The sequence below is a fragment of the Mycosarcoma maydis genome, chromosome 9 (assembly GCF_000328475.2).
Source record: "Mycosarcoma maydis chromosome 9, whole genome shotgun sequence".
NCBI lineage: Eukaryota > Fungi > Basidiomycota > Ustilaginomycetes > Ustilaginales > Mycosarcoma > Mycosarcoma maydis.
The window spans coordinates 280,032-300,973 of NC_026486.1; the positions used below are offsets into that span (position 1 = coordinate 280,032).

The 20,942-nt window shown below is 54.6% G+C and overlaps 8 protein-coding genes across 8 annotated transcripts; 2 read left to right on the forward strand and 6 right to left on the reverse strand.

The window, feature by feature from the left end:
- Positions 1-1,507: 1,507 nt before the first annotated feature.
- UMAG_11082 (uncharacterized protein) lies at positions 1,508-2,834 on the reverse strand (the record flags this gene model as incomplete). Its single annotated transcript, XM_011391787.1, has 3 exons — positions 1,508-1,972; positions 2,066-2,272; positions 2,745-2,834. The coding sequence occupies 3 exons, from the start codon at positions 2,832-2,834 to the stop codon at positions 1,508-1,510; spliced, it is 762 nt and encodes a 253-aa protein (XP_011390089.1).
- Positions 2,835-4,590: 1,756 nt separating this feature from the next.
- On the forward strand, positions 4,591-5,244 carry UMAG_11083 (uncharacterized protein; the record flags this gene model as incomplete). Its single annotated transcript, XM_011391788.1, has 1 exon — positions 4,591-5,244. The coding sequence occupies one exon, from the start codon at positions 4,591-4,593 to the stop codon at positions 5,242-5,244; it is 654 nt and encodes a 217-aa protein (XP_011390090.1).
- Positions 5,245-5,562: 318 nt separating this feature from the next.
- UMAG_11084 (putative voltage-gated chloride channel (clc-a)) lies at positions 5,563-8,958 on the reverse strand (the record flags this gene model as incomplete). Its single annotated transcript, XM_011391789.1, has 1 exon — positions 5,563-8,958. One exon carries the CDS (start codon positions 8,956-8,958, stop codon positions 5,563-5,565), a length of 3,396 nt encoding a protein of 1,131 aa, XP_011390091.1.
- Positions 8,959-9,458: 500 nt separating this feature from the next.
- UMAG_11085 (uncharacterized protein) lies at positions 9,459-11,114 on the reverse strand (the record flags this gene model as incomplete). The annotated part of the gene is made up of 1 exon (XM_011391790.1): positions 9,459-11,114. The coding sequence occupies one exon, from the start codon at positions 11,112-11,114 to the stop codon at positions 9,459-9,461; it is 1,656 nt and encodes a 551-aa protein (XP_011390092.1).
- A 671-nt stretch (positions 11,115-11,785) lies between these two features.
- UMAG_11086 (uncharacterized protein) lies at positions 11,786-12,937 on the reverse strand (the record flags this gene model as incomplete). The annotated part of the gene is made up of 1 exon (XM_011391791.1): positions 11,786-12,937. One exon carries the CDS (start codon positions 12,935-12,937, stop codon positions 11,786-11,788), a length of 1,152 nt encoding a protein of 383 aa, XP_011390093.1.
- Positions 12,938-13,833: 896 nt separating this feature from the next.
- On the reverse strand, positions 13,834-15,822 carry UMAG_11087 (uncharacterized protein; the record flags this gene model as incomplete). Its single annotated transcript, XM_011391792.1, has 1 exon — positions 13,834-15,822. One exon carries the CDS (start codon positions 15,820-15,822, stop codon positions 13,834-13,836), a length of 1,989 nt encoding a protein of 662 aa, XP_011390094.1.
- A 485-nt stretch (positions 15,823-16,307) lies between these two features.
- Positions 16,308-17,228, forward strand: UMAG_03491 (uncharacterized protein; the record flags this gene model as incomplete). The annotated part of the gene is made up of 1 exon (XM_011391639.1): positions 16,308-17,228. The coding sequence occupies one exon, from the start codon at positions 16,308-16,310 to the stop codon at positions 17,226-17,228; it is 921 nt and encodes a 306-aa protein (XP_011389941.1).
- A 249-nt stretch (positions 17,229-17,477) lies between these two features.
- Positions 17,478-20,612, reverse strand: UMAG_11088 (uncharacterized protein; the record flags this gene model as incomplete). Its single annotated transcript, XM_011391793.1, has 1 exon — positions 17,478-20,612. The coding sequence occupies one exon, from the start codon at positions 20,610-20,612 to the stop codon at positions 17,478-17,480; it is 3,135 nt and encodes a 1,044-aa protein (XP_011390095.1).
- Positions 20,613-20,942: the final 330 nt, after the last annotated feature.

A 20,942-nucleotide genomic window follows, 5' to 3' on the forward strand; every position in this document is an offset into this window, starting at 1 on the left:
TGTAGCTAGCAGTTGCGAGTGATGCGCAAAAGGATGGGATGCTGAGGCGTGGCAGTCGTGGATCGTGTAGAGGAGGATGCCAGGGTGTCAAAGAGTCTATAGCGAGATGACGCAGGGCGATGGGTATGGAAAGAGCACACGAGCAAGGTGGACTCGAATGTGGTTGAAAGGAGGCGAACGACGGAATCAAGGTGTGATAAGATGTTAGGAGCGCAGGTGAGATCTGACGAGAGCAAGAGGGGGTCGAATGGATGGATGGAAGATCGATGAGCGTAAGCAGCTCAGCGAGCAAAGGTGGAGATGGCTGGCTGGCTGGCTGGCTGGTTGGTCGGCTGGTTGGATACGGGTTATGGATCAGCAAGAATGTGTGAGGAGCAGCAGAAAGCAGTCCGAGTCAAAGCAGCATAGGGCGACGAGAATCTTTGGCCGGGGAAGGATTCACAGATTCACAAACTGAGCGAGTTGTGAATCAAAGGTGCTTTGCTACTCACCGCGCGCAGCTGAATCATGAAACCCATCCAACAAGCCGAGCGCAAACGGTGAAAGGGGAAAGGGGAAAGGGGAAAGGGGAGCGGAGGGGGAAGGGTGCAACCATCTGCAACGATCGTAAGCCCACAGCCGCATTTCAGCGACGCATCATCGCCTGTCAACCTTGCAACCGAGCTTGCCATTTTTATTTTATAGTATATCTTGGAAAATAAATCAAACCAGAATAACACGAGATAGCGAGCTAGCGACGGCGACTTTTGTATGGCTGCATCGTGAGCGAGTGTAGGAGGCGCCAACCCAACTGTAGTTTGCGTGCGAGATGAGATGAGATGTGGCGAGGCAAGTGGCTGCAAGGCAGTGTAACAGCACAAGCCAAGAGAGCTTCATCCGTCCGTTTCGTGACTTGGCTTTAAGTTAGGTTTCCTATCCGATCGACATGATAAAGAAGAAACCAAACTCACGACTTGCACGCAGCACACATCAAAGACATGCTCGTCCGAAATTCAACTCAGCCCGTATCTTGCACTTACGCACATACTGCATTCGAAGAACAGTCCAAAATCAATCGCCGACCCACTCCACCGACAGCAAAGACAAGAGCAACTCGAGACTGCATCCGAAAATACGAGGTCCATCGGGAGACGTGAGTAAAGAACAAGACAAGAGCAAAAAGAAAGAAAAGTTCGTTCATAATAAGTCAAGTTAATGCACTCACATTGTGATTCGTGATTCGTGATCGCAAGTGACGAGGGGCATTGTAAGGATCGACGCGTTGTACCGTCACATGCAGTCTTCCCTCTTCATGCCGGCCAGTCGAGCCGCGCGCAGATTGTGAATATCAGCGGACGGGCCGCAAGCTCAAGTTCAAAGCGTTGCATTGCATTGCAATCACGAATCACACATACGTGATTATGGTAATGACGCAATCACTAATCAATCCAAATAGTGATTGTTTCGTATACAGTAGTGATTCAAAATTGAACAACTCAAAGCGACTGCTGTCGCGCCTTCCGTTCCGTTATCGACCACCAGCCAGAGCGCATTTTGAAACCAACCCATCCTCCTCGTGCTGCGTTATGTGATCAAACTTGACTAGTTGGGCAACTTGCTCGGCTCGCCAGCTTGATTCTTCTTTCGCGTCTTTGACGCGTCTCTTGGCGATCACAAATGCAAAGCCGAGCGTTTTCCGTGTTCCGCTTTGGCGCTGCATGGACCAATCCAACTGTGTGCTGAAAAAAGGACATGCTACGTTACTCCAAAAGTCATAGTTGCACCGACACCACGTCGCAGCGTCATGAGCTAAGTTAGAGGCGCAACCTGGTGTTTCTCGGCTCGGTGGACATTTTTCGGTCAGTGGTGGTCGCTTACAGGTGGCTGCGATCGGCACAGGCGTCCAGCCTCCGCTTTCGCGCAGATCGTGGCGGCGGCACAAATACAAAATCGGATTTCTTGATCCGAAATTCGTGGCTCCCCATGTAGCTTGCTTTCCATTTGCAAACCAACCTCTCGAGAGCGATTTAGAATTACAATCTACGCTTTACGATTCACAATTCACAATTCGTCATTGCTAACTTACAGTAACTCTGGCGTGGTTGCAAATCTGAATGCAAATTGCAATCGGAATCACATCTTTTCCATCCCTTTTGCACAGAAGCTCGAGCAGCGCAAGAGGACCCTTTGAGCCGTAATCGTGTGGTGCGTACTGTACAGCCCCGTTGTGAGCGCTGTGCTCCAGCTCGGCAAAGTGCACAAACCCTGGTCCACTGACGCACTCGTTGTCCCACTTTGTCACAGCAATCGTGAATTGTGAATTGTGAATCGTGAATTGTGAATCGTGAATTTTGCATGGTCAATCTAGAATGGGAATCTCGAGGCGTAAACAGCAACACGATACGATCCGATGCTCACCTCGCTTGACCAGCCGCTCGACACATTCACAATTGCGAGCATGATCTCGTCCTCCATGCAACCTGACTGTATCGTCGTGCACGTTTACTGTGACGTTTCACCCAGCACGCTCGAGGCGCAATCCTTGGTTCGAGCTGATACGAATCACGCATGCTCTGACTCGGCCAGCGTCTCGTATTCAGCTCGCCTTGTCCGCTGTTCTTGAGGCACAACGCCCATGTCCTTTGACAGTGCACAGATGACAGAAGAACCGATGCGGCGCTCAAGATTCGTCGCACGGCTTGTCCTCCTCCGATAACCATGTAAGCATCCGCTTTCGAGTGACCGAGCATCCGGCATCGACTCACTTTTGTGATTTGCGGAACTTGGGTGCCGCCGGCATGTCTGTGCCTGCTGTTCTCGTGTTTTTTGGTCCAGAGGTAGAGTCTTGGAGTCATGTTTTTTTCACAGTCCTGAGTTGTAATTCAACCTCCGCACAGTTTCACCGGCAGATGCATAAGATTGTCAGTCTCGTTTTTTTTTCTCTTTTTTTTTTCCTTTTTTTTTCTCCTTTTTTTGGCCGCTGGCGAGCGCTTCGAACGACACTGCGTGTTTGCGACACGCTGCTTTTTAGTGCACCGCCATGATGGATTCTTTCAGCCCACAAGGTGGAAGGCGTCACCTCTTCTGTTGCGTGGCCCACCGTGTATCTTGTATTTGGCTGGCACAGCTCCACGCAAGGTACGAATGGCGTATTCAAAGAGTCCAACCCCCACGCTAACCCTTGAGAGGCTGACCTCGATCGAGAGGTGGGCGTTCCTGTCTCTTAGGGGTAACATCTGGCATCACGTCTAATGGCACCGATGATGACCGCTACCGAGAACGCCTTACATCGGTGGTCTAGACTTGGCCGCCCGTGTTCATAGTGTATCTCTGCCTTTGCCATGTCGACAACCTCATCCTGGCAGAGTCACGAGTATGAGTTCGCAAACTATCATCAAACCGTGCCCCCTTCGTATCGGTGGCAATCGCGAATGTGACCCTATTTATAACGCCAAGCCTCTTGGCCGCGAAGCACACCAAGTTGCATATTCTTCAGCTGTGCGAGAACCTGTGTCGCCCAGAATCGTGAATCTTGTTGGCGACGCCAATCAGCACGCTCGTAAATCCAAGCTGTGCTAGAATCAAGTCGCCGATGGCGCAAACCCAGCGACAGCCTTCGTGCGCGATCAGTCACTAAACTTAGTGCGAGTCAGGTGTGTCTGAGACACTTGCGCCTCTCCCTAAAAACTGCCTGTGCAGGCTCCCCGTGATGTCATGTTCGGATTTCCAGTCCCAGTAACGCACTCGTCGATCTTACATCGTACATCGAGCTACCGCGCGGCTCACAACTCACGCCTGTTTCGAGGGCGGTTCAGTTGATCGGGCAGTATCACCGATGCTGCATTTTAATATGGCTTTTCAGCACCACCTTTTCAGAGCGAGTTGAGTATGTGAAACGCGTTCATTCGTATTTCTTGCTTTCTTGGTCCTAGTTATACGGTGTTGGGCTATACCGACAATTCGAACACAGTTGTTCTGTCGTAACTGCATGAGCAGACAGCCTGAATACAACGCGTAGCCATCAAGCGCAGGAACCACAACGAAGCAGGGCAAGGTCGAAAGAGGACAAGTCGCAACGTGCACGGGCGCGATCCATCCTTGTTACACCGCGAAAAAGAGAGAGAAAACGAGAGCCACGAGCTCTCAGCTCTCACGTGACATGGCATGTGCCAGCAGTCGTGAGGGTCTCAGCGGCATCTGGCTTGGGAAATGAGTGTGAGTGTTCTTCCAACCGCGGATCGAAAGCACGGTTCGGCTCCACGTCGACGCTCGCCCAGAAAAGCTACACTTCAACGCCCCTTGACACGCTCGACATCACACCTGATCACCGAAGTGATCCGACGTTCATCGCAACAACTGCCGAGGGACGGAGGCAACGACAAACGCGACTGCACAACGAACTGGCGCGAATCACATACTCGGAGTCAAAGCTCACTGAATACGCGTGCAGAGTGTTGGACGTCGTACGACAGTCTACACGACACGCTTCCAAGAGAGCGAACCAATTCATCGTATCTGACATCTCAAGCAGACGTGTGCCCTACAAGAAGCACCACATCAACCACGCAAGCCGACACGGAAGCGCCACCGCGGCACACACACACAGTCATCATGTTTGGCCGTGCACCTATACTTGTGCTCCTCACCACGCTTCTTGTCCTCGCGCGCTCCGCAACCGCGCTCTACTTCTACCTCGAACCCGATGTTCCGAAATGTTTTCTGGAAGAGCTTCCCAATGACACAGTCGTCGTGGGGCACTACATGACCGAAGAGTGGGACACCACTCTGCAACGTTTCGTTGTCAAGGACGACATGGGTGTTCACGTTACTGTTCGAGAAGTCAAAGACGACCACGTCGTCACCTCGTCCCGGGGTCCGCCCGAGGGCAAGTTCGCATTCACCTCCCACGAAGCCGGCGATCACCGCATCTGTATGCAGGCCAAATTCGACGGTCGCACCGCCGTCCAAGTGCGAATGCATCTCGACATTGTCATCGGCGACGCCAAACCGGACAACTCCCACAAGGACAAGAGCCACGTCCAGGATCTCGCACAGAGGGTCAGAGACCTCAATGCAAAGCTGAGAGATATCAGAAAGGAACAGCAGTACCAGAGGGAGAGAGAGTCACAGTTCAGAGACCTCTCCGAATTGACCAATTCCAGAGCCATGTGGTGGAGCAGTCTCCAGCTCGTAACCCTCCTTGGCGCATGCGTCTGGCAATTGAGACATCTTAGAGGCTTCTTCGAGGACAAGAAGCTGCGCTGACCATAATCGCACGCCTGCACACGCCTGCAACGCCCAACTTGGACTGGCATCGTCCAGCCAAGCCCTCTTTCCATGTCATCACACTCGCACTATCCAAATTCTATCGGCATCTTTCTTGACCATCACACACTCGCCCGAGCCCCAGCTGAAAACACCCTTTGGAGTGACACTCTGTCGTGCACTCGGCACATACGACATCCATCACGAATGCTGAAAAGTAGCAATCGGTGCTTGACATGAACCCAATGAGACACAAGAATCTACAACATACACGATACACTAACACGCAGTGGTGTTGCACGTACGAGATTTACGCGATCACTCGTCATCATCGTCTTGTGCACCCAAGACAAACTGATGATGTTCCGAGCGCGTGTTTTTCGTCGCGCTCGTCTGCCGAGTCGAGTGCATTGGCATGTCCTCTGCGACTGCATCAGAATCGTCGTACCTATCCTCGGTGCTCTCTCTCAGATGCGAATACCTCGCCTGTCCAGCCTGCGATCCCGGCGCACCGCCACGCGACGCGCTCGCTCTTCTCGCGCTGATTCGCTCGATACGCGGCGAGATCAACGCCCACTTCTCCTGCGCCCATTCATACGCTTCTTTCAGCAGAGCTTCGAGCTCGCCTCCTCCAGCTCCTGCACCTTCACCAGTGAAACTGTTCGCCGAGCCGCTCATCGGCAACCCCGCCGCAGCTGCTGTCCTGGCAGCAGCCTCGGCTTTCTCCTGCATGGCGATGCGTTTCAACACATCTTTCACCGTCACCAGTCCCGAAAGCCGACCATACTCGACCACCAATATCACGCGTGGACCCAGGTTCTTGAACATGTCCATCACCGTCTCCAGCGGCATGCCAGGTTGAACAATAAGCGGAGTTGGGTCGATCCAACCGCCCAATTCGAGCTTGTCGAGATCGGACTCGCCGTCAACCCCGCCTCCTGCATTGCCCACGACCGCATCGTCGTCAGACGAGCTCGACATGTTGTCGCCAGCATCCACTCTGCTGCGGTACGATGGTGCCGAGGAACGGTCGTCTTCGACGTCGAGTTGGCCAATGAGCGATTCGGATTCGTGTCGACGCTGGCTCGCTACGCCTGTCGCGCTCGTGCTACCGAGCCCCGATGCAGATCCGGCACCAGTAGCACCGCTGAACCGGCTCAGCATGTCTTCTCGAACAGCACGGTCTGCAGCTGCCGTTGTGGGCAATGAGGCTACGCTCAGCAAATCCGGCTGCTGTTGTTGTGCGCCATGTGCGCTTGACTCCACGCCGTCTGCTCTGTCAAGAGCATTAGGCCCGACGCTGAACAGGCACAATGTATCACCATCCAAAGCGCGTGCCCTTCTAGCCTTCCCGATCGCATACCGCAACTCCACCTTGCCAACATATCCCAACAGCGTCGCATCGTGCTTGGCCAGCACCAGCGGGAATCCCTTATAGCTTCCATCGGCCAACTTGCCCTCGAGCTCGCTCAACTTCATCCCCGAGGCAAACAACACCTGCGGACAAACACGCATCACATCCGCCACCGGAATGCCAAAATTATGGTCGTCCTTGTCGAGAAAAGGGTAGCCGGAGAACTTGATCATCTGCTCGGCAATGCCTCCTCTCGAGAACCAGTCTGCGACACCCTTTGTGATGCCGACGACGATCATGGTGGGTAGGATGTAGGTGAGCGCACCTGTCAGTTCGAACATGATGACGACGACGGCGACAGTGATTCGGGTGACACCGGCGAGCGCAGCTGCTGCACCCAGGAATGCATACGTTCCCGGTGTGATGCACGGCACGTCTGGTTGGCACGCCGAGAAGAGCGACCAGTGCGGAAACGCGTTGTAGAGCGCCTTGACGAGGATGCCTACCATGCGGCCAAACGTAGCGCCGATCGCCATGGAAGGTACAAAGATTCCAGCGGGCACCTTGCAGCCGTACGAGACGATGACGAGCGCCGTGCGTAGCACTGTGGCCAGCAGAAGCGAGTTGACCATACGCCACTGTGCCCAGCTCTGACAGAGATTGTCGTAGTCGCCTCCACCTTCGCATTCACGGAAGAGGATTTCAAGCGACTCGGTCATGTCGATGCGTAGGAATTTGTTGGCGTACCCAACAAAGGCTGTTAGTGTCGCCAGCACCACCACCTCGCTCACGCCGTGCTTGACCAAGTAGCTCCTTCGAAACGATTGCACCTGCAAGTTGTACTTGATCACAAACGCACCGTACAAGCCGCCAAAGATGCCGATGAGAATGTAAAACATGATCTCAAAGTAATGCCAGTCTCGATCGTACGACACCTGGAACAGCACCAATTTGCCCGTTCGGAAAGGATTCATGAACGAGAGCGTCACCGTAGCAGCCAGCGCACAGAGGAACGAACGCCACATGGTGCTAGCCGGGAAGTTGTACGCCATCTCTTCCAGTGAAAATAGCACTCCGCCGATCGGAGATCCGAACGCCACTGCAACACCTGCAGCCGAAGACGCTGTCAGCAGCTCGCGCATCTTGGCCTGACTGCGATTGAACGACCTGAAAAAGCTAGCTACCACGTTTCCAATGCAACACGCCACGTGAACCGCAGGTCCTTCCTTACCAACGCTCAGCCCAGACGCAATAGCCAGAGGAAGCGTGAGACTCTTGATCGCCAGTGTCCAAAAGCCGAGGTAACCGTTGATGACAAATCCGGCGAGGATGCATTTGATCTCCGAAATGCCGCTTCCAGCTGCGTACGGAGCGAAAGATTTGACCAGGTGCGCGCAGATAAACGAGAGTAGACCCGCAAACAGCATATAGATGATCCACGCCGGAAACGACCATTTCGACCAGCGGACCCAGTCGGTGCAGGTTTCGCTCAGGTCGCCTGCGCCAGAAGCTGCGCCTTCAGCTCTGGACAGCAGTCGTAGACCGGTGCCGAATCCATCTTGAATCACGTCTTGAGCGGATCGCGACCAGAGTTGGTGATCGGGAATCGCGCGAATTGTGAGGTTGTAGGCCTCTTGTGCTACGGCTCGAATCGCCGCCGTCGGAGTCGCCGCTGGTGTTGCTGGGAGAATCGGTGCAGAGTCGGTTGCTGCTGCAGCCGCACCGATTGAAGCGGTGACGGTGACAGTCGCTGTGGCCAACGCCTTTGCAGCAGCTGGAAGAGGTGCACCACCCGGTCCAGCTTGATCCATCATCTCCCAACAACAGAACTTCTGGTTGAGCCACCAGCCGGAACTGCAATAACCTTGCTTGAGATCCGAAGCCCACTCTGTTGCCAAGCTAATCACGCCCATGTTAAGACCAATGAGGATGCCGACGAGCACGATCACGCCGCTATCCGTAAATGCTGACGAGGCGCTCTTGACGATGCCCCAAACCAACCAAGCTCTTCTGCCCCAGGGACCTCTGGACCACCACCTCGGTGGAACACCGCCTCTTCCAAATCCAATGTGGCCCCAAGCAGCGTCTGCGTTGCCGAGGTGCGCGTTGGAAGAAGAAGAAACAAAGTGCGCAGAGGCGGCTTGTCGTTCTCGAGCAAGACGATTTCGTTCGCGCGTGTTATCGACGACCCAGTCGACGGTGGAGAAGGATTCATAGCGGCGGATCTCGTCGAGCGCTTCGTCATCGTCGACGACCGTAGCGGCCTTGGAGGTGTAGACGCGCGATGTGCTGGGGAAAAATGCGGCTGTGGGTGAGGGCGCCAACGCCGCGCTCGGTTTGCTATGGGGTGAAGCGTTCATGTCGGTCGCATTGCGTGCTACACCCCGGATCTGCACTTTGGGAGGACGAGCGTCGACGGTGGATATGATGATAGTTGAGCGACAGAACAAGATTCGAGCTGGCGCGACCAACCAACAGTCACGAGTGTCGCTCACCACTTCCTAATCGTAAATCGTGAATCGTGAATCGTGAATCGTGAACGGGATTTGCGAACGATACAAAAGATTCACGATTAAGTTAAGTTAATCACGAGAATGTGTAACAATTGTGAATTCGTGATTTGGTCCGAGCACGATTGTGATTCTGCATTCGTGATTTCGTCCCGCTCGCACAGGCACGCGGTCGACAACACGCAAAAAGCAGGTCTCAACGCGCAGCTCACCACCACGCTCAACCGTTTTCTTCTCACACAAACCCATGAAAGCATACTCGTCACTGTAACCATGTCGAGATGCCAAGATAGAACAAACACAAATAAGCTTGGAAATAGTATGCTAAAATCGATGATGCAGCTGAAGCATCACCGGCGTGAACCATCACGGGAACGTTGGCGATCATCATGTCGCCGTCTGTCCTCAGTCCTGCGTCGATGTTCGCGTTCACGATCACGATCACGATCACGATCACGATCACGATCACGATCATGGCGTGAACGCTCAGATCTTCTGTCCTCGTCTCGACGAGCTGCGGTTGAACTGCTGTCGTGACGCCTGGTATGCTCGTCGTGTCTTGTATGGGAATGCGCTTCGTAACGACATTTCGACTCGCCTTCGTCCGAAGGTCTAACATGTCGACTGAGGTGATGACGCTCGTGATCGCGGTGTGAATCATGACGTTCGGATCGTGAGCGGCTTTGCTGGGGTACATCGTCGTGATGGCGTCTCGACCTTTTGTTCGACCGGTCTCTTGTGTCGTCGTTGCTTTCTCTGTAGCTCCGCTCGCTGTCTTGTCGGCTATGCCAAGAGCTTGTGTCCCCTCTAGCTGTAGGCTGGTCGCGTCGATCGTGCCGTCGATCATCACCTCGCTTCTGATATCCACCTGCGTTTGGTCTGTACGAGTCGACGCTTTGTTCATCCGCACCCGATTGGTAATGCGCTCTCGGCGCGTCGCTCCCGGCATTCCTCTTTTTCACCCAATCGCCATGCAATCGACTTACACTCTGCGAGAAATCCACCCAGATCCTTCGATCGTCCACGAGCACATTCTGCATCTTGAAGTACGCCCTCTCCGCATCGTCCTTTTTATCAAACTCGATAAACGCGTATTGCAACGAATCTCCGGTTTTTTTGTCCTTGATCACTTCGCACGATAAGATCTTGCCGAACCGCGAGAAGATGAGCTCTAGATCGTCGCTGCGGGTGACAGGATTGAGCTTGCAGACGAAGAGGATGTTTTCGGGAGGGCGAATTTCGGCGAAAGGTAGATCACCGACCATTTCGAGTGTGAGCGCGGCAGCGTTGGTGTCGGCGTTGCGGCGCATTTCTTCTTTCGAAGCGGGATCGACGTCCGAGTGAACATCTTCATCGTCGGCGAGGCGAAGAGCGCGAACCTGGCAAGGCGTTGGTGAAGGCGATCGGGATGGGGCACAAAATCCGTCCGGGTCAGCGAACGGGTCTTCGAGAACAACAACGTGTCGGATACGAATATCTCTGAGCGGTCGCTTCTGGTCGTCTGTGAAGGCGTGATTAATCTTGTCGAGCGTCCCACCTGGTTCGTGTCCTTCGACGACCATACCAAACGGAGCATGCCTTCCATCAAGATAATCCAGTTCGTCTTTCAACGTTACGAAGAACTGCGACCCGGCAAGCAGCTCGCATGAGCCACCCTCACCGTCCTCATCTGCTCCCTGGACGTGCTTGCGAAAACATGCAAACGATACCGTCCCCTTTTTCAAATGCTTGAGCTGACCATCCGAAGACTCTGGTGTGAAATACGTGCTCGTCGAGCTGTCCTGTGATGTCGATGGTAGTTGCGACCAGATGCTAGCTCCTCCTTTGCCTGTATTGCTCGGATCGCCCGTCTGAGCCAGAAAGTCCTTTTCGACGCGGAAGAACGCGTTGAGTTTGTAGTAGTGCTTCGAACAGAGCTTGAGAAAGTTGGTGCATGAGCGTGGCGCGAGCTCTGTGTGAAGGTCGATCACAATGTCACCTAGCGACGTCTCGAGAAGGACGCTCATCCTGATCGGCCGGATACGGTAGTACTTTTCGTTCAAGTGCCGTCGTTCCGGGTTCTAGGCGTTTGTGCGCAGCCTGTCGACAGAAGAGCTAACAGTGTCAGCCCCTCATCTCACGCTGCTTATGATGCCTCGTGTCGATGCGGTGAACAAGCAACCAACAGTCACGAGTTTCACCTTCACGTTGACAAGAACAACACTCGCGACTCAAAATCGCCAACCGAATCAATCGTGAATCGTGAATCGAGAATCATAAATTGTGAACCACGAATCCTCGCCGCTACTCAGCCATCGTCCATGTGGAGGCGATACGCTACAAGCACCGACAAAACCACGAATTTCGATTTTCGACGCACCACACAATCAGAATCGTACTTGCAAATTCTGTGTGAATCGTCAAGATCAAAGATCGAATCAACAGCGCAGCGTAACTCGGCGCAGCACAGCGCATATCTCTGGCCAGCTACACACTCACGACAAGACGTCACGCATCTTGAGCCAAAAGAGGATACGCACAGTCGCTTTCTTCCAAGTGGTGCTTCTGAACTAGTATCAATACGATCAAGAACAGGCTGTACAAATGAGCGTTGGTCTGGCAGCGCAGCGAGCATTCGGCGACAAGTCGCGATGCGCCATGTAAACAAGCGCTCGGCGGCATGGACTACATTGGAAGTCTAATGAACGCGAGGCTTGCTGCGGTATCCATCCTCTGTAGCAGGCTGACCCTTGAACATGGCAGCCAGTTGCGAGTATTCCTGATCATTGTCGAGGTGAACAAAGCGCTCGAGCTGATGTGGCGTGCCTGCAGCCGCCTCATCCTTCCTCTTCTGCCTCTGCGCATTCTCGATCCTCGCCTTGTCCTTGGAAGCCGTTTCAAAATCTCCAGAGCGGATACCGTGGGCTACCGTCTTCCACACTTTACGACTCTCCATCTCTCCCTGTTGCTCTACCGCTTCCACCGAGACCTCTTCGCGCTGCGTTGATGCATCCCAGAACAGTTCGTTGCTGCCACCCGAGACCGACTTGCCCTTGTACTTGCTGACACCAGCCCACTCGCCCTCTACCGTGTAGAGTGCATTGCCTCCGGCGCCGATGGTCGCCTTGAACGAGTGCGCCTTGCCCGAAAAGTAGCCTTTGCCCGTGTACGACAGTGTGGTTAGGAGACAGGTGGTGGATTGGATGTACGAGTTGCCCGTCAATTCGACGTACGGCGCACCGTACCAGAGACCCTCGATGAGCAGGTTGGGAAGTGTGATGAGATAAAGTTCCTCCTTGTCGCTTCCGGCGAGCTTGACGCGCAAGATGGCATGTCCGACCTGCTTGACCTGGATCGTGCGTCCTGAGAACGACGTCTTTTGCGCACAGTGACCCTCGAGCGTGACACCCGCCTTTCTGTTCTCAATGTGGTACGCGGTGACAGGAGGATGGTGAGAAACCTGCTCTGCAGTGAGCGTGGTTTCACCGCGATCGTTCTTGTCGGGCCACTTGCCGAGGAAGAGTTCGCCAAGGATCGGGTTGAGTGGCTTCTTTTCCGAGCCCATCGAAGTGTTACGAGCAGTAAATTGACCCTTGAGTGTACCGATGAACCACTTGAGCACGAGGTTCATGCGCTCGATCTCGTCCTTCCCTGTCGAGATCTTGGCAAACTCATCCGGGTGCTCACCCCAGTAGGCTGGGAACTCGACCAGCGAGACGGGAGACAGGATGAACGAGGGTGCGGTGAGAGAGGACAAATCGCCCGAGAATGTGGCGATCTGCTTGAGGAATTGGCCCCAACCCTGTCGCTGCTCCTTGGGGACAGCCTCTCCGATGTCTTCTTCGCCCATGATTGCTGAGTGTCTGAAAAGAGGGAGGGTTCTGTGTTGTGCTGGTTCAATGAAGGTGTCACTCGCAAGGTAATGATGCGTCAGCTATGATTTTGATGCTCGCAGAACCGATTCGTGTGTGATGGGACAATTGTGAGCGAGGCTGTCGTGAGTCGCGAGTGTTGGACAATCACGAATGGCGCGCAACCAGGCTTCACGCTTCGTGCTTGGGTTGTAAGCCGATTCGATTCGCTCAACTCAAAATCACACCGCCTGTGAGCACGCAGGTGTGATGTGCGCAGTGTGGAGCAGCTCTCGTCACGCCTACACGCTTGTCAGTCGTGAATTGGCCTGTGCTTGTCTGCGCCCTCTCACGTCTCTTGCCCCTAACGTTAATTAATCGTGAATGCAATAAGTTACGTGATAGTTCTCGCCAGTTTTGATGAGCATCGGCAGCCTTGACATCCACGTTTTCAGTTTGTGAGTCTCGTCCAAACACGTGACACCATGCACCAAAACGCACTCAAGTAAACTCGTTCGGCGTAACATCGGCTACCGATTTTCACGTTTCATGTCTTGTGTCTGCTACTCACGACTCGTGACTGCTCGTGTCTTTGTTCTGTATTCCCCCATTCCTGCTCGTCATCAACGGTGCATCTGACGCACATCTTTTGACGAGCGTCTTGCCTGTTCTGCCTCATGCTGAGCAGCAGCAGACTGGCTCTGCTTTCCAGTGCTTTGGCGGATGCAGCGGCGGCAGTATTGTTGATGAAAGTGGTTGTGATGCATTGCGATTACGAGCACGAGAGATGAAAAGGGGAATCCTAGAGTACAGATGGGTCAGATTTTACAGATAGGGGCGAGACTTTCAGAGATGGCGGTGATGAGAAAAAGCGTGTGGGCACCTTGCACACGACTCACGTCGAGATGATTGTTTGCATGATCTCGGGGCGACGGCAAACCTCTCGGAAGAGTCTCCGCCATTCCAATGGATCGCCTTTGCCTTTCTTCATCACCACCAGACACTTTGCTGCATTTCGATCCGGTGCAGATGCCGAATCTGACGTACTATCCGGTGCAGCCAGGTTCTCGACGTATACTTCTCCTCGCAAGACACACTTGCGCCTGTCCATAGTCTTCAGCCGAATACGCGCGCCTCTAGATCCGATCAGAAGCCTCTTGCTGCCACCAGTCGGGCGAGAACTGTCGTCGCTCGGAACTGTGGTCTCGGGCTCTCCGTCGGCCATAAAGTTGTACGCTTCCTCCAGCTCTAGCTCTTCCTGATCGCCGATCGCTTGGTGTGCATTCAAAACAGCGAGTCTGTCGAGCACATCAATGATAAGCGCCAGAATCGTTGCTGCAGAGGCCGAAGAAAAGAAACGCGTGAGATGGGGCGAGAAGCGCAGATGCGAACTACCGGTACCAGCAACGTGAGTGAGCGCTTCAAATTGGGTAAAGTGATTGAGCGCTTGCGTAAATTGTGATGCGCCTGGTAAGGCCATATCGTAACCCGAGCCACTGGCGGTGGTAGAGAATTCGGCTCGACGCGATGAAATGTGCTGGCTCATGGCTAAGCGACGTGACATGTCGTCGCTGGCAAACGCAGGCATTGCAGTTGACGAAGGAAGAGGCAGTCCTCCGCCAGGACCTGTATCGTCCGCCCAGCCACGTGCGACAGCCCTTGCTGCCAAGTCAAAGGAGCTCGTTAGAATTGCATCCGGTTGAGTCAAGGACACGTTCTCAGGTACCTGTGCTCGCTGACCATCAGAGTGAAGGTCGAGTCGACGTGCAGCAGCAGCTGCGGCCCCGTTCACTTCGACTATGATGTCGCCCGAGACGGCAAGACCCTGCAAGAGTTTCTCTGCCAGATTGACGGGGTCGTTGCATTTCCCCTTCTGCGTCATGAGGTCGTTAGCACGCTTGAACCAGCGATGGCGTCGAATGCCTTCAAAGGTGATGCGTTTCTCTGGAGTGGGATGCATCATCTTTTTGAGCAGCGACAGCGCGTCCTGAGGAATCCTGGGCCATGGGTCGTACTCAAACAGCTTTCCAGTGCGGTAGGCGCTGTACTCGGGCGATCTGGACGTGGGCTCGTCCCAAGGCGTGCTGCCGACGAGCATAGCGAAGAGCACCACGCCGGAGCTCCACACGTCGACAGGCTCACCACGATACGGTTTGCCGTTCATCTCGGGTGCAATGTAAGGCAAAGAACCACATGCACCCGTCAGCTCTCGCTCCTTGCCTTTGTACTTGTAAACGGAGCAGAGGCCAAAGTCGGCAATCTTGAGGTTACCCTCTGCATCGAGCAGCATGTTTTCCGGCTTGATGTCGCGGTGCGTGACGCCTTGGGAGTGGATGTATTCCAGACCTGCCAGCAGCTGCTGAAAGTAGAAATGGGCGAGATCCTCTTCAACACCATAGTCTGGCGCAATCTTGTCAAAGAGATCGCCACCAGCTCCGAGTTCAAGCACCATGTAAAGACCCGGTACGTAGTTTTGATCGTGCGAGGGAGAGCTGAGCATCTGTTGGCGTTCCTTGTCGCGAGCCCGGATGGATTCCTTGGTAGTGGCGACAGCTTCACCCATCAAGATACCCTTTTCTTTGCCTGCATTTCCGTTCTTGTCCACTCCGCGTTCGACAGCTCCGAGAAATTCGAGGACGTTGGGGTGTTTGAGAATAGAGTGTACCTGCACCTCCTTCTGCAAAGCTCGACGGTCGATCGGATACTTGTTGGAACGGTTCGGGGCATATGAGATGACCTTGATGGCTGCAACGCTATGAGACTCGGAGGATGGGTTGACGGCACGGAACACTTTGCTGAAACCGCCTCCGCCGATGAGCTGCACAATGCGGTAGTCGAGTACAGGCGGATACGACTGTCCTGTTGAAGATTTTGGAATGGTCATTGTGTGGTTTTGCGAGCAGCAGCAGCTATGGTCTGGTATTCGATGGAGTGCTGCGAACTGCCACTGCGTCTAGAGGTGTTGGTGGTCGTCGAAGCTGGACACCGTGGAGCGGTTATGCGTGTTGGTTTGTCAACCGATTTTCCCCCCTTTCTCAGTTGTGAGTGTTGGTGGCGACTGCGACTGGCCAAGCTGAGCTGTCGCGACTGACGCGTCGAGTAGAGTGCAGAATCGACTCAGCCTCCACGATCTCACATTTCGGCGTTTTAATCGTCACGCGTGGTTCGTAGTCACGAGTGAGTTCCACGTTTTGTTAAATCACGAATCACGAATCACGAATCTGTGAATGTCGCGCGGACCATCACGCATGATGCAGTTGTGCACTCAGCTTCTGAAACACACTCTCCTCCACTTGACACCTGCTCCTCGCTGTCATCTCGTATCGTCCTCCGATCTCGTTTGCCCATTCTGGGATTGAGAAACCCATCATGGCAGCAGTAGCATCGGTGCTGGCGGCGCCTTTGACATCCACGGACCGCCTTGAAGCGCTGCTGCTCGTCGCTCGATCTACAAAGCCGCGTGGTGCAGCAGCAGTGAATCTCATCCATCAAGCTGTCTCTGCTCCTGGCGTCTTCTTCTTTGGCGAGCTATTCGACGTAGCAGGTGTTGCGGAACTGTCGATGTCTTCCGAAATACACCTTGTGGCCGGCTATCAGCTACTATGTCTCTTCTCGTACGGCACATACACCGATTACGTGCATCTGAATCGATCTGGTTGTGTACCAGAACTGTCCAGAGATGAGCTGCAGAAACTTCGACAGCTGACGCTGCTATCTCTAGCGAGTCAACACAAGGCTCTATCATACGCATTACTCCACAAAGCCGTCGGTATCCCCCCGGACAACAGCAGGGAATTGGAGGACCTCATCATCGAAACTATCTATGCAGGCTTGATCTCAGGCAAGCTGAACGAACTACAGTCGAGATTCGAAATACACCACGTTCAAGGTCGAGATGTTCCGCATCCCTCTCTGATGTCATCACCAGCATTATCTGCGCTGTCATCTCTCAGCAGTAGCACGCCCCAACTGGATCAGATCGTTGCATCACTCCAGAACTGGCAGTCTTGCACGGTATCTGTGTTGCAAAGTCTACAATCACGGATGGATGAAACCCGTCACAGTGCCGCCGATTCAGCCCTCCAACACCAGCAGCATCGCCAAGCACTGCTGCACAACTTGATCGAATCGCAGCACCTGCTCGAAAGCCAGCAGCAGCAGCAGCAGCCAAAAAAGGGAAAGAGTGCAGCCAATCCGATGGACATCGATGACGTCGATAATCCATGGGCCGCACCCAAGAAGAAGGCTACCGTCGCAGGCGCCAGGGGTAGCAAACGGTCCCGCGCTTGAGACACAGCCATCTGCGCCGAGTTCAACACCCTTTCTTCGACCAGCGGAAGCTATCACACAGTTCAAGCAATCACAACTGCAATTGACAGCATTTTGCGATACAGACCGCATATCATGACGAGCGACATTCGTGATTGACTTGGTCAAAGACATCAATGAGCGTGCTCCAACGGTCTTGAGTTGTTTCAAAAGCGAACCGCTCCAATCGAATCGAATCGAATCGATGCGAGCAAAACGCCAGTGACGCGATCAGAAGGGAAGGATGGAATCAGAAACATCCGTAGGCTTTGCAGTGAATGCTTCGACCGCTTTGGGGCAATGCTCATCGTTTGATGCGTGGTCGATAGCGTAGCAAAGGTAAAGCGTGTCTGAGGCGTTGCTGAGAACGTCGGCACACAGGCGCAAGGTCCAGTAGGGAAGCAAGCCACACAACAATCCGACCAACGGCGCATCTGCAGGCACGTGAAGCTGGTGCGCCGAAAAGAGAAAGCCTACCAAACCAGCGAGGAAGGATAGGGCGATAGCGGTCAAGTCAAGCACCAGATTGATGACGAGACCTTCCATGACACCTTGTACGCCTCTGTTGCTCACCAACTGAGCACTCTTCTTGGCAGCCGTCCAGAAACCGTCTCCGGTGACACCAACGTAGACGAGCGCAAGGTCGCTATAGCTCTGCAATACGGCTCCCAGCCCAGCGAGCGCTACGACCACGTGCGAAAGAGGCTGCAGAAGCTTGGGCACCCTACGATGTGTGGTAGCGTCCGAGATTCGGCGCGCCGTCTCTGCGATCACGGTCAGAGTCTTTACGATGGCCAGAATTAATGCAGACATGCAGATCGAGCCGAGCGCAGGGCCCGTTGACCTAGCAAAAGATACCCGGACCACTTCCGTGGGATCCGGCGCAGCGTGTCGAGGGGTCGAACCGAAAGCTCCGTGCTGCGGATACGAGCCAGGAGCTCCCGGTGCTTGGTCGTAGATCGAGTCGCCGTCAAAGATGACGTCATGTGCGTGCGACTCGTCGGCGCGACGCTTATCAAATGACTGCGTGCGCCCATCACCAACACTGCTGGGCCCGGCCATGCCGCCAGTCGAGGGTCCTGCAGCAGCAGGATGGGTATCTGTACGTGTGGAATCGTCCTCGCCAATTCGATGGAAGTACCAGTGACTCACTACACCAGCCACCGTCACACGCTGGACGCCGCGCAAAACAGCCCAGGTCCATAGCCAGGCGCAAAGCGTAGCCCATGCGAGCCAGGCCGCCTTTGTGTCGGTCTGCCACTCGATCGAGTCGCCCACCTGCCGACCAAAATGGCCCAACAGGAAGAGCCGAGTAAAGATGTAGAGGAATGGGATCGTGGCGAGTGCAAACACACCTAGCGACGCCAAAGCCAGTACCAGCAAGGCAGGATGCTGTAATACGACACTGCACGATAGTTCGAGCACGGCGATCGAGCGCGAAAGCGCCTTACGCCTCTGCCATACCATGCGAGCAAAGAGGATGGCAAGCGCCAAGGGGAGGACGGAAATGATGCGCAGACCCGTCGTACTCCATCCGCCACCCGACCAGGCCTCATCGTCGTAGATGAAGCTTCCAGCAAACGCCCACGCCCATCCAAGTCCCAGCACGACAGGAACGCCCATCAAGCCGGTACGCAACACTTTGGCGCCACCAAAGCGGCTCAGGTTGCGGAGCAAGAGGAGATTTCCAACACCGGCCGCAAATGAAAGCAGCGTCAGCAAGATCAAGATGGGCAGTGAGCGGGTGATGGTGTAGTACGAAGACGGTCGCGTCTTGGGGGTCTTTGGCTGCGAGGGACTGCGAGCGCCCCAGCTGAGATATGTTCCGATCAGGATGGTCGCACCAATGGCGGCAGCGAAGCTTGCGATGGCGGTCTTATCGCGATACTTGCCAAAGGCGAGGCGGTTGGCCCAGGGTCCCCATCCTGCCCTAGCAGGAGGCGCAGGATACAGGTGAATCTCGTCAGTGGTGTGTTCTTGACGCTTGGGAGTGGTCGACCCGGTGGCGCCACGACGTGAATGGCGCTGTTGTCGACTGTTGCGATGAGGTTGTGCATCGAGATCCGAAGCTTCAGAGTCGGAGGCGTGTCTGATTGCGATCCTCAGGGGGCGTGCGCTGCCAGAGCCAGACGGTAGCAGAGGCTCACGCAGGGTGGATGCCATCTGGCGAGCACGGTTGCGCGACATGCGACGGTTGGGTTGACCGCGACGAGCCTCGCTCTCGGTGTCGTAGTCGGAATCTGTGACCGAGGAGGCTGAAATTGAACCAGATCTAGAACGCGACATGTCGGATCGGTCTTGGTCGTCCTCATGCTCAACCTCATCCTCGTCCTCGCGTTGATCGTAAATGCTGAAGAGACCCTTTTCTCGTTTTCGATGAGAGCGTGGCGCTTTAGCATGAGCGCGATTGGCTTCAGAGGTGTGCGAGTAGATGGAGACATCTTGCAGCTGGTGTCTGTGGCTATAGCGCGAAGTGGGGTGCGCTGAGTTGCGGGTAGGAGCTGAATCGGTATCGATGGTGGATCCATGGGCAAGCCAGCCTCGTGCCCTTGCAGCTTCGCGGCGTTGAAATTGAGCGACTGTGGGTGGATTGGAGAATTCGGGAGGCGAATAAAGAGGGTTCTGATCGTGCACGGAGTTTGGGAGAGAGGGATGTTCAGAGGTGAGATGCTCCTTGGTGCTGGCAAGACTGTGCTGGCTGGCGTCGTCATCAAGGTCTCCATCGGCAAGGAACGGATCCTGTGTGTCGTTGTGTGCACTGCGACGCGATGCACTTGGTGCTTTCGAGGAAGATGGAGCGGCATGCATGGAGGTCGACGAGGAGGCGCTGGGCAGCGCATCCACAGCTGCTTGTCGGGGCGAAAGGGCGGCGTTTGTGAGAGCCTCTAGGCTGTCAGAAATGTCTTCGGAGTGTGAGCTTTCTGCAAGACGAGAGGCTAGACGTGGCATGCGTCGATCGTCGCGCCAAAGATCGACATCGTCCTCGTCGTCAATCTCACGGATGAGCGAATCGCGGATTCCATATGCTGGGGTGGCAGCCTGTTTTCGGCGGCCGGAAGCGAGAAAGGAGGCAGGACCGAAGCGACTGGCGCCAGTGAGGCTGTGTAGGATGCCGCTCTGCGCAGCTGATCTGCCATGTGCTGGAGGAGTGGGAAGGCCGTCAGAGCTGGAGAGGCTATAATCTGGACCGTAGGGGTTGTGCCGATTGTTAGGATGCGAAAAGGGAGCGCCAGATACGGAAGCGTGGCTGTAAAAGAGCGGATCGGTGGGATCGTTGGCGTCTTGATCGGCATCGACACTTGGACGTACGGACGTGGCGAGACCCGAGGAGAGGAAACGAGAGGCGTACTGAGAGAGGGAGGTCATGGTCGCTTACGGCCTCGCGAGCGACCCAGGCTTCTATCAAGGGTGCACGAGAGTGTTGCGCTCGTATGAAAAAGCTCCGGGCCTGCTACACGCCTGACGCGATGGTGTGGGCTTGTAAGCAGCGATTAGAAAGCAACTGTGCCAAGGAAGTGCGCTTTAGCGACAGAGGCTGGTGTTGTTCTTAGACAAGACGTTGACAGTATAGAGAGAGAGAGTGGAGCAAGGGGCCAAGCAAGCGCTCGACAAAGATGGTGATCAAGATGGTGATCAAGATGGTGATCAAGATGGTGATCAAGATGGTGATCGAGATGGTGATTCAAGACGGTGATC